At 46.0% G+C, this 12,164-nt stretch overlaps 1 protein-coding gene across 1 annotated transcript in view; it reads left to right on the top strand.

Annotated features, from left to right (window-relative positions):
* Window positions 1-12,164, top strand: part of Zfat (zinc finger and AT-hook domain containing) — a 178,609-nt gene that overhangs the window by 66,322 nt on the left and 100,123 nt on the right. Inside the window, 2 exon segments of the mRNA XM_028876000.2 lie at window positions 6,968-7,153; window positions 9,719-9,869. Of these exon segments, the coding sequence (XP_028731833.1) occupies window positions 6,968-7,153; window positions 9,719-9,869 (337 nt within the window).

Here is a 12,164-nt window from a genome sequence, read left to right as displayed (position 1 = left end):
ATTGTCCCAAATTTCTTGTTGGCACTAGCTAGGGAGCCTGGATTTCAGCTGGGGAGTCCCTCACTCTGCCCCGTGTCTCACCATCTCAGTGAGGGGGGCACCTTTAGCAGTGTCTTTAGTACTAAGTGTTCAGTCTTCCTCTGTGCTGGGGAAACAAACACGTGTCTGCTGAACAGAGAATTGCCTCTTCATAGCAAGGAACATGGCTGCCCAGCCAGAAGAATTGGGCACACCCTAGACAGCCTTCACGGTATTGCAAATGCCTGGCCCTGGCACTGCATCTGTCGCTCTCGGAGCCAGCTGTGCCGTTGAGTACATGGCAGGCTTTTGCCCAGGCTTGAGTGGGGCTGCTCATCTGCATAAAGTGATTAGGAACAAATAGCCTCTTGCTGCTTGTGGAGACTCGGCTGAAGGCACAGAGAGCAAATGCCAGTCTTTCTTCGGGCCAAATTAGCCTTAGGCACAGATGGCCTGGGCCTGTCTGAGTGAACTAGGCTGGGGAGGGGGCTGCTCAGCAGCTGCAGTATATGACCTGCCCGTATGCTGGCCAGCTTTCTACACACAGCCGTGATGGTTGTGGCAATCGCCTCCCAGTGCAGTGATTCTCAACCAGCAGGTCGTGACCCCCTTGGGGGGGGGTCACACATCAAATACTTACATTACAATTCATAACAGCAGTAAAATTACAGTTATGAAGTAGCAACAAAATAATCTGGTTGGAGGTCAGCACAGCATGAGGAACTGTATTAAAGAGTTGCAACACTAGGAAGGTCGAGAACCACTGTTCCGGCGCATCCACTAGACCCCTCTGTTGTCTCTGGGATGCATTCTGTTAGGTCTTTATTATATAGGCTTTGCTGTTTGACCACGGTCGTGGTCCACCCTGGAACTGCCCGTGCAGTTGACTCCTTCCCATGCGCTTCTTCTAACTGTCTGTCCCCTTCGCATATTTCAGAGGCAGGAGAGGACAGTGGACAGTCTTGCTTTGCAGTCGGACAGACTTACACATGGTGCTGGTCTGTTGTATCGGGAGAGTCTCAGCTATGTCACTTCGTCCTCTGCTGCACTGTGGTTTCCTGATCTCTCTAGGGCATTGGCAGTCATCCTTGAGGGCAGAGGGGACAGACACATGGCGGGTCCAGTGTGCTGCAAGACTGGAGTCCCCCATGGTTGATTCTGAGCTGCCGGAGGATAGGTGACAGATCTGGCCCTTTTCTGGGTCCCTAGTACCCTGGGTAGCACTGGACACCTGGAGAAACCACCTTGTTATTTGCTTAAGGAATGGATGACTTTCCTCATCTGAGATTTGCAGCCTTTTCTATCTCTCTCCACTTTGTCGAGTATCTCTTTTTACTTTGCTGAGTATTGGGCACTGTGGAAGTTGCCCTGTGGAATGAGCTGAACTCTCCCCACCTCACTGAGCTTCTGTTGGCTAGGGAGACAGATGAGAAAGAAGTAAACCAATGACAGGCTTAGTCTCAGCAGCTTTCCTGACCTACTACTAGTAGGGATGTTGGTGTGAGATGTGTTGGCTACCTCAGAACCCAGAGCACAGCCCACACTTAGAAATGCTCACCTCCACTGCCTGCCAAGGCCTGCACTTAACTGCCTCTGGTGGATGACCTTCTCTGGGTGACTGACTTATTTCTTGTGCTCACATCCATTGTCAATCTCCCTCTGCTGTGGATGATCCTGACTGGAGACACAGTGTGGTATTTGCCTGCTGACTTTCCTCCACTATTAACAGACCATTGGCTATGCATGCCAGCCCATTGGCAGTGCGCACACGGTAGGACTAAATCCAACAACTATGTGTGAGAGGGAGAACCAAAGAACCAGATCCATTACAGAGCTACTGAATTTTCCAAAGAAAAGGAAGCTACAGCGAATATAGGCATTGGCTGGGGGAGATCGTAGAAAAGTTTCCGAAGTCAGTAATTCAGAGGAAGCAGGAGACGATTGAAAACACTCCAATGAAAGGCCATGAAGCCTATAAGCTGGAGGTGGGAAATGCTGGGCTCTTGAAGAAGCACCTGCAGCATGACTGCCAGCTTAGGTCCAGGAGGTGTTTCAGTGGGAAGAGGCAACTCTGAGAACCACAGAGATGAGTGAAGTGACGATTGGGAAATTCGTGAACAGCCAGGTCAGAATATGTATTGGTTATTTTTCTCACTGCTGATAGAAGCAGCTAAGGAAGAGAGGTTTGTTTTGGCTCAGTATTTCAGAGCATACAGTATATCATGGCAGGAAAGGCATGGTGTTCTCTCAGGAGTGCTGGACATGTGAGAATCAGGAAACAGAGAGCTCAGGCTGGAGTCAGAAGTCCATGTCACTTTCAGGGTAGAAGCAGAGAGCTCAAGCTGGAGTCAAAAGCCCATGTCACCTTTAGGGCCTGCCCACAGAGATCTACTTCTGCTAGTTAGGACACTGTCCTGAAGCTTTCACAGCCTCCCCAAATAGCGCCACTTGCTGGAGACCAATTGTTCTAACACATCTTATATTCCAGCTATGACAAATGGAAAAAGGATTATGTTGTCCAAACGGAGAAAGCAGAAAGCTACCAAAACAAACAAACAAACAAACAAACAAACAAACAAACAAAAAAACCCCGCTATCAAAATGTCTTCTCTTTCTTCTCCCTGTTGGCTTTCCACAAAGAAATACTAAGTGGGGGGAGTGTAAGTAGGTATCCACGCAGCTGAGCTAGGTGCAGGGCTAAAAGGAACAGATACACAGGGCATGTGGTAGAGAGCTGGGCATTCCTATACACTTGGGGCTGTGTGTCCGGTAACACCCAGCTCTCCATGCCAGCCCCCATGTCTTGCTTTTGTCTTTCCCTGAATTCTTCACTATCTAAGTGCCCCAGGCACTTGCCTTGAAGCAAGTGTGCTGACAGTTCTCTGCAGGGCCTTATTAATTTTAGTGCCCTCAAGGGATATACAGTGATCATCTCCAAGAGCCATGTCCCATGATGCTTAGGGTACTGCCTGGCCCATCATGTCCCAAACTATGGGAAAGCCTAGTGTTAAGGTTCTGGAGGCTCTTAGGCAGAGTGTGACTACTCCTGACTATTGATCTGCTTCCTCTGAGGCTATATAGAACTGGAGACAGGATACTCAGGGGTGCTCATTTGAGATAGTTCTGGGGGAGGTCTCTTAACTTGTATTCCTTCGGAAGTAGCTGTTGCTGCAGCAGTTGATCTGGATGTGATCCTAGGAAGCAGGAGTTGGAGCTGGGCTAGTGGGACCTACCAGGACAAATGTTATAGAACATCATTCTCAGAGCATAATGGCCATTATCTTCTTCATACCAGCTCTGACTTCAGTGTATTCTCAGTTCCTACAGAGGAAGGTGTATTCCTACGGAGGGTGGAGTTGAGGGTATTTAGCTGTGGGACCCTTGGAGTGGAAGCATGGCTGGCAGAGGTGAGATACTGGTTGGTGGTGATCTTTGATGGTTATGGCTCTTGGTCAGACCTCTGCTTCCTGATTGCCACAGTTTAGCAGGAATCTTAAAAGTTCTTATCAAACCCGAGGCCAGTTATTGGGGTAAATACTGGAAGGTCAGAGAGACAGAACAAGCCACAGCTATCTCACCTCACCAGTTCCTCAGCTGGTCCTGTTTCCTCAGACTGGAAGCCTCTGAGTCCTCATCCCCAATGGCTCTCAGCTGAACTGCTGCTCGAAAGCCTGAAGCTTAACCAGCCAAATGCTTAACCAGCCAAAATGCTTAACCAGCCAAATGCTTCTAGTTTCTGGTCCTCACGCCTTATATACCTTTCTGCTTTCTACCATCACTCCCTAGGATTAAAGGCTTGCTTCCTGGGATTAAAGGCGTGAGCCACCATGCCTGGCTGTTTCCAATGTGGCCTTGAACTCAGAAATCCCAGATGGATTTCTGCCTCTGAAATGCTAGGATTAAAGGCATGTGCTATCACTGCCTAACTAGTGGCTTTTCTGTTCTCTGACCCCAGATAAGTTTATTAAGGTACACAATATTTTGGGGAACACAATACCACGACACCACAGTCATATGACCAGCCATTTCACATGCCCATTGCCATGTACAAGAGCTAGCCCTGTCACCATACTTTGCCTGTTGTGGTGGAATGTTCCTTCTGAACTATTAGCCAAAGCAAACATCTCCCCACCTTAGCTGCCTGTCAGGGCTTTTGCCACAATGAGGGGGAGAACAACCAACCCAATTGCATACCGACGGCTCGACTACAGAGCAGCCAGAAGAAGAGAGTCGGAGTGGCTGTAGTAGAGGTGGCTTCATTGTGTCTTCTCTGCCTAGGTCAACTCAGGTCCCTCCGTTCTTTCTTACTCGGATGTGGCTTCCAAACCTTTACCCACTGCCGGCCACCCACTGCTGGCGCTCATTTCTGCAGTGTATACACTTGGTGCCTACTGCAGAGCTTGCTGTCATTCATCCTCTGCAGCACGTGGGACCTCCTCGTCTCTTACCCTGGCTGACAGTGTGCCCTTGTTTTATTATGGATTTATATTGTTAACCAGGATAAGCTTATGGTGAACTCAGATTCTCAGGTCCTCTTTTTTGTTAATGTCAACATATTTATTCTTGGCATATCACCCACATATTGGATTGTATCCCATGGCGAACTCTGTTATAGAGCGAGACATCATTTTACAAGCAAAAAACAAATCCATTAAATGTTGTTCTACCTTTTTTTTTATAGCATCTGAAATACCTTGCTGTAGTATTTATGTGTGCATATCACTAATATCTAGGTGACAAAAAGACTTCTGTGACTCAGACAGTTTGTAGGCCTTACGAAATGTTTTTTGTTATGGCCACTAAAAAATAAAACAAGGCAAAAATTGCTGTGAGGTGTCATGCACAGTAGACTTCATACTATGTAGGCTCTTCCAGCAACCTTGGAGACCAGGTGCTGTTCCCATCCTTTAGCTTTCGGGGTCTGACAATATTAGTGTGGTAATTAGTGTTGGCCCTTGCCTTAGGACCTTGGAGGGCAGCATGCAATTCTGATTCATGATGCCTCCTATCATCTTTCTCTTTTGTTTCATGTTAATATATTTAATACTAATATTAATCTATTAAAGAGTAACCCAAGGCTGTTTCCTTCAGATCTGGAGATGATCCAGGAACTGTGTTGGTTTATGGGACACAATGTGAATGCTTGGTTTGATCATTGTGTTTTGTTAGCTTCACTCCAGCCAGCATGGCTTGCTAAGAATTCACTCTCTAGGTTATCTGTTGTACATTTACTGGTGCCTTGTGTTGGGCTGGCTGGAGCTGACTTAGATGTAGGAGGCACTGAAGGTTGGTTTCTGCCCGTCTCCCTGTGTGTTCCCCTCCCCACCACTGCCTCTGCCTCATTGTTTCTGGGTTTCAGTCTCACCTCCCTGACAACCCCTTTTATTTCTGCACTTTCCAAAACACACCCTCACACCTTCCTGTCTGTTCACCTGCACAACATCCCTTGCACTCATGTGGGAAATCTCTCCCAGTGTTCTCTCCAGACATTCTGAAGACCCTGTCCTCAGGTGGGCATTTCAGACATGGTGATTCTAATAAAGCTCTCCCTCCCCTTCTTCCCTGAGTTTCATCTCACTGGGGGCTGCTGTCTAGTTGTTAATTCCTTTGTTCTTCACTGATATGTGGAGGCTGTTTTTCTCCTTAGGCTAATGCCAAGGTTCGACCTGTCATGGCTGCTGTTGTATGTCTGTGACTGATGCATTTGTTCTGCAAGCATTTGAGTGGTTTGTGAGCCCATTTATTCCATTCTCCACAGCATGGCATACATGTAAAGCGTTATGCAAACCCAGCTTTTCCTTGGATTAGACGGCTTCAGTGGCTCACCCTTGCCTTCCAGAGATGTACATGGGAGACAATAGGTCCTATGATGCCCTAAATGTTTTGCTTGGCTTCCGCATTGTCCTAAGAAAGGCCAGATAGCAACCAGCTTTGAAAAACAACAGCTCCTATAAAAACTTTGACCTACCATCTTCCTTTGAGCCATCAGAAGATGTGACAGTCACCCTACCTCCCAGGAACGCCTAGCAGGGCCAGGCCAGGCACAGTCTACATTTTATCTAATGCATGTTGACTGGGCTCCATGTCCTTACCTAAGGAGAGTGGAAGTTTCTATGGTGTTCATGGACTGCTGGGACTTACCTCTTACTCTTGAAACTGGTTTTGGTCACCCTCTCCTTTCTCACGAAGCTGTGGACACTGTAATGCTCAGTCAAGTATTTATCCCGTCTTTGTCATCCTTTGTTAGACAGGAACACTTCCATTTTTAATCACACACAGTCCTAGACCACATAGCTCCTTCCTCGTGACTGGTTCTCTATCTTTCCCATCCAATGGTTCATTAACCCTCGCCTTTTCACTCAGCCATAGCTAACGTCTCCATAAAGCCTTTCTGACCTCTCAGGTAGATTCTGCCATCCTGTTCTTTACTCTTGTTTCATGGGACACAGAGCAGAGACCGCTCTTGATCACTCCTGTTGACTCTGTGCGTTCTGGAGTAGAGGGCCCTCGAGGGCATGGTGTGTTCTTGTCCTGTGCCCATCATGCCTGGCACAGGGAAAGTGCCTGGCAAGTGTAAGCTGATCAGGAGAAGACCTTTCTTGGACTGTGAATCGCAGGTCATTTTATCTGCAGTGCTGATATCAGTGATGCTTCATGAAAATGAGCCCAGGGTCTATGCTGCTTTGTCCAGCAGTGCATTCCTGGTACCTGGTTGTGTCCTGGATACAGTGAACATGCTTTGCATTGAGTTTGTAAAGAGCCAGCAATGGTGCAAGAGCTAGCATAATGTCCTGGCAGTCACTGTAGGCCAGGAAGAGAGTGACGGAATGGAGGTGGGCCTGAGGATGTAGGGGAGGCATCTCCTTTGCCATCACCTCCAGTAAGAGTCATATTTCTTCCACAGCTGGCATGAAGGGATAGCTTATCCATCTTGATATTTGCTCCCTAGGTAACGAGTCAGACCTTGAGCTAGAAAAGAAGTACAAAGAAGATGATCGAGAAAAGGCTGCAAAAAGACCACGGGCTCAGAAAACAGAGAAAGTCCAGAAGATCTCAGGAAAGGAGGCAGGGCAGCTTTCTGGAGCCAAGAAGCCCATCATCAGCGTGGTCTTAACTGCTCATGAAGCCATTCCAGGTGACTGATGACAGGCTGCAAATGATACAGTGAGAGCCTGGAGCTCAGCTGCCCTTGGAGCAGCCTGAGGAAGGAGGGCTGGGTCAGAGCCTATGTGTTAGGTGTCCTAGTGGAGTGCCATTTAGTCACCTATACATGCAGAGTGATCCCAGACCCCAGGGGCTGACACGCCTGTCTCCTCAGCCGACTCTGTCTGTGCCTCTCCCCAGCCCCTCAGCTGGTGGTGTCCCTGTCATATTGCAGTGGAGCTGCCTACTCAGTCCACACAAGTGCAGCAGCTGCTCTGCAGGCCCAGGCAGACACTGCCTAGCTTCTTCACATTTGGATGGTATTCACTAAGGATTTTTCAGTACGAGACGTTTCTATTTATTTTTCCTTTTCCATGAACATAGCTGGTAGATATGCTATATTTTCTTTTTTAAAAGGTCACTTGTAGGAAAGACTATTTTAGACAAAAACAGTGCCTTGGAGTTTCTATTTCTGTGATAAAATAACATGGACAAAAGCGCTTGGGAAAGAAAGGATTTATTTCAGCTTGCCGCTCTCAGGTGGCACTCCATTCCAGAGGGAAGTCAGGGCAGGAGCTCTAGGCAGACACCTGGAGTCAGGAACTGAAGCAGAAGCCATGGAGCAGTGCAGCTTACTGGCTTGCTCACTCATGGCTTGCTCAGTCTGCTTACTTAATTACTTTCTTTTTTTTTTTTTTAATTTTTGTTTTGTTTTGTTTTTTGTTTTTGTTTTTGAGACAGTCTTTCTCTATGTAGCCTTGGTTGTCCTGGAACTCACTCTGAGGACCAGGCTATCCTGGAACTCAAGAGATTCACCTGCCTCTGCCTCTTGAGTGCTGGAATGAAAGGCATATGCTACCATGTCTGGCTCAGTCTGCTTTCTTACACAAATCTGCCCATTGTTGGCATTGTTCACAGTGAATCAGGCTGTCCCACTTCAATCCCTGGTCAAGAAAGTTCTCCAGAGCTTGCTTACAGGCCATTGTGATGGAGGCATTTTCTCATCTGAGGTTTCCTCTTCCCAGATGACTCTAGCTTATGTCAAGTTGATGTAAAATAAGCAGTTTGTGATAGATTTCACACTATCATAAAAGTTGACATAAAAACTAGGCAGCACAAACAGTTTGTGATAGATTTCAAACTATCATAAAAATTGACATAAAAACTAGCCAGCACAAACAGTTTGTGATAGATTCCAGGCTATCAGGATGTTTTAAATTTTTTATGCATTGGGGGTATTAGCTTCGATACAGTGAGGACGGTGTCATGGTTTTCAGAAGAGCTGCTCCCTTTAAGCAGCTATTTTAGGGCCGATAGGAGCCACTCAAATTCAAAACTCTGAGTATCTTTTCTCCTTTATACTTGACTACAAAGTAAGGTGTTCAGGAGAGAAAAGGCCATATAAAATTAGGCTACTTGAACTTTCTGGAAAGTCACTCCACCTGCCCTACTCAACTTTACAGAAATATTATTGTGGATATGGAAAATCTCAGAGAACAGTTTCCTGTTCTCAGTGGTTGCTAGAGAGAATTTCCACAATCTTTCTTAAAAAAATTGTGGTAGTATTTTGAGATTCTAAGAGGGTAAAAGCATAATCATTTTCCTTTGGGGTTCTAGAAACACAAGTGGTTAAAGAGGAATCTTTTACACACTTGCCCTTGACCCCCACTCCACTTACACAGTGACACAATTCAAACTTACACATATACATTCACATTCATGCATTCATACTCATATGCTCCCATGCACACACACACACACACACACACACACACACACACACTAATACACACTCCCACACACTCCCTCCAACTCTCACACCTATTCATCCTCACACATATGCATGCCCCCTCACACACTTATGACCTACTCACACAGACTCATGCACAAACACACATACACACTCACACACAATCACTTTCACACACATAAACTCATATTCACACACACATACACATACACTCATGTCCACACACATACCGAAACCTACATGTTCATATACCTACACATATGCACCTAGACATTCCCCCCCACAAAGTGTACCTGCTCTGTATGGTGTTGGGTCAGTTTATGACAGAGAATAAAGCAAAGGTGACCCTGGGGTTCTTCTCTTTGAACCTCAATTTCTGTTCATAGGAAGAGAATCAGAGACATTGGGGTGCTCACATTCCCTTTTTTGTTGACTGCTCTGCCACCTCGTGCTTCCTTGATGCAGCTTTCTACTTGCTTTAAGTTTAACAGCTGTGGCTTTGTAGAAATTTTTGCAAGTGATAGGTGTCTATTTGCCTGTTTCATAATTCGATCAAGTAAAACTTCAAGAAGACATTTGGGCACACTACTAGAAAAACTGCATCTACACACACACACACACACACACACACACACACACACACACACACAAACAAAAAAAATTAAATGTGTTATCTGAATAAGAAAACCAGTGTGTTGCATGGAAGTCCTGTAGTAAAGTGTCCCCAGGACCTGCTGACTCTGCTGGACAGGGTCAGGGCTATTGCTAGCACCTCTTAGTAAGTAGTGTACTGTGTATCAACCTCAGGTGCTACCAAGATTATTCCAGTGGAGGCTGGGCCCCCTGAAACAGGAGCAGCCCCTCCCGAGACCACTGCAGCAGACCTGGTGCCACGGAGAGGGTACCAAGAATATGCCATTCAGCAGACCCCGTATGAGCAGCCCATGAAGTCAAGCAGGTGAGTTGTCCCATGGGCTTAAACCAGAGGTGGGCTGCAGTAATATTCACAAGGAGCAGGAAAGATCTGTACATTTGCTGCTCTGGATTCTGTTCATGGCCACATCTGTAAAGGGTCTTAACTCATTAGCTTAGCTGAAGAGTCCACTCCTCCATTATGCCCTAGTATAGTTAGTTTTTCCTGAGACCAAGGCAGACCAGTGTGCCCTAGGAACTGAGCATTCACTTGTCTTCACAGGGCACATAACATGTTATCTAGTCAAATGTATCATTAAACTATTAAAAGAGGTGCAAACAGGGCCTGGTTTGCCCAGCCTGTGATAGTCTCCCTTTCAGTAGGGACAAAGGCACATTGCAAAAACTGAAACAACCCTTATGGTGAGAGCTACTGCATTAGATTTTACTTCCACGGCTAGTTCACTGTGTATGCTTGTTATTTTTTCATGGTATACTAATATATATGTATATGTTTTTGGTTTTTTCAAATACAAAATACTAAATGTACTATTTTTTTACATTTAAAAAATTTACTGCACATTGAAAAATCTTTCAATATTAGTACATATTAAAAATAATTTGTCTTCTTATGTGTTTCTGTTGTAATTTAAACAGCTTTTTTAAAAAAGAAACTACTTATGTAGCCTAGGCTGGTCTTAAACCCACAGTTTTCTTGTCTCGGCCTTCTGTGTGTGAGGATTACAGGCATGTGCTACCACAGCCAAGTCAAATCAGCATATTCTTGCTGTGATAGCAGTGCAGTGATTCACACTCTGGGATATCCACCTTCCCAGGCTTAAGGACTTCCTGAAATATAAATTGTCCCAAGTGAAATTGCTGCATCATGGACTGAGTACTTAGAACTCTAATGGGCGTCCAAAACTGGCCCTCCTCCCAGGGCTTGGCGTAGTCATTGCTTTCTAGATGTGTGTTAGCTGGATATGGCCCTGTTGAAGTTAATGGACAAACATATAAGCGGGGTCTGAACACCAAGTATTTGTCTATGTGAGACCCTTCAAGGAGATTGCTGCCCTTAACTGTCGTGAAAACACAGGCATTGAAGGTGTTCCTTCCTTCAGCCGACTGTCCCCTGGTTTCTTTGAGGTAGCTTCCCAGAGGTAGACTCACTGCAGTCGGGTGTCTGACCTCTGGATATTCTTCAGCCGTACCTCCCTCACCAAAGAGCAAACACTGGCAGTACGATGCTTCAGAAAGCATTCTGTGCCCATCACAGCTCTGTGCACTAGGTCACAGTCATCATTTGTGGCTCAAGCTTAAAGTCAAATGGAGCCTGCTCAGCATCAGCACCAGACTTAGAATCTTCTCCAAAAGCAGGCCACTCAGAACTCTGCTAGATGTTTGTCTGATGATAATATAAAAACAAAGAACAAAAGATTCTAAGACCATTTAGGTCTCTCAAGAGAGGAGGAAATGCTGAGATTTGCTTATTTAGTTAATGTTATGAATCCAGGGCTTCTTTCCTCTTTATAAAATGTATCACCTTCTGGATGTCTTTGTCATTTGGGAAAGATCCAAATGGCTTCCCTTAAAGAAGCCGTGGGCTTAGCATGCAGGCGTACTAGTAGCATTCCCATCTGAATATTTTAATTTCACATGTGAGTTGTACTCTCTAGTATTTATGGACTGCAGTTCACTTACGTGCTTTCAATTGAAAGAGACAGTTGTATGAACTGTCTCATCAACACAGACCTTGTATCTGTGGTAGGCACAGTTCAACGGTGCTAATAATGGCATGGTTATTAGCACGCCATAAATCCTTCTTGGCTTGCCTAGCTATACTTTCCAGAAGTGCATTCTCTCCTGCTTCCTTGATCTCCCTCACTGTTCCTGTTCCTGCTGTGTGGTCTCGAGCTTCAGGGCCTGCCACTTTGGTAGCAGAGGAAGCCCCTCTCTAAGAGCCTTCTCCAAGTGTACAGTCGAGCTGGGAGGGGCTGCTGTGCAACAGGGGTTTCATTCAGCAAAGAGGCTGAGGAAGGGTGAGCATGCTCCAGAGGCCATGGGCTCCTGGGCTCAAGTCACTAAGCAATTGTTTATGTTGGGCAGATGCTTAGTTTTCTTATGTGTGAAATGGGTTGACGAGAGTGGGGATCAAATAGTCAGTGCACGGTTGGTTGTAAGGACCGCCTGATTACTAGTCAGAACTGCTGCTATTTCATTCAGTGCAGCCTTGTCCCATTGGAAGAGGCTCCAGGAGGCAGATCATGCTTTTTTATTCCCCACCATATGTGCAAAATCTGACACATGCCGCTGACATGCTGCCTGGTTTAATCAATGGAAA

This window comes from Peromyscus leucopus, chromosome 20 (assembly GCF_004664715.2).
Source record: "Peromyscus leucopus breed LL Stock chromosome 20, UCI_PerLeu_2.1, whole genome shotgun sequence".
Lineage (NCBI taxonomy): Eukaryota > Metazoa > Chordata > Mammalia > Rodentia > Cricetidae > Peromyscus > Peromyscus leucopus.
Note: the sequence above shows the minus strand (reverse complement) of the source record. Positions and strands in the feature narration are given on the sequence as shown.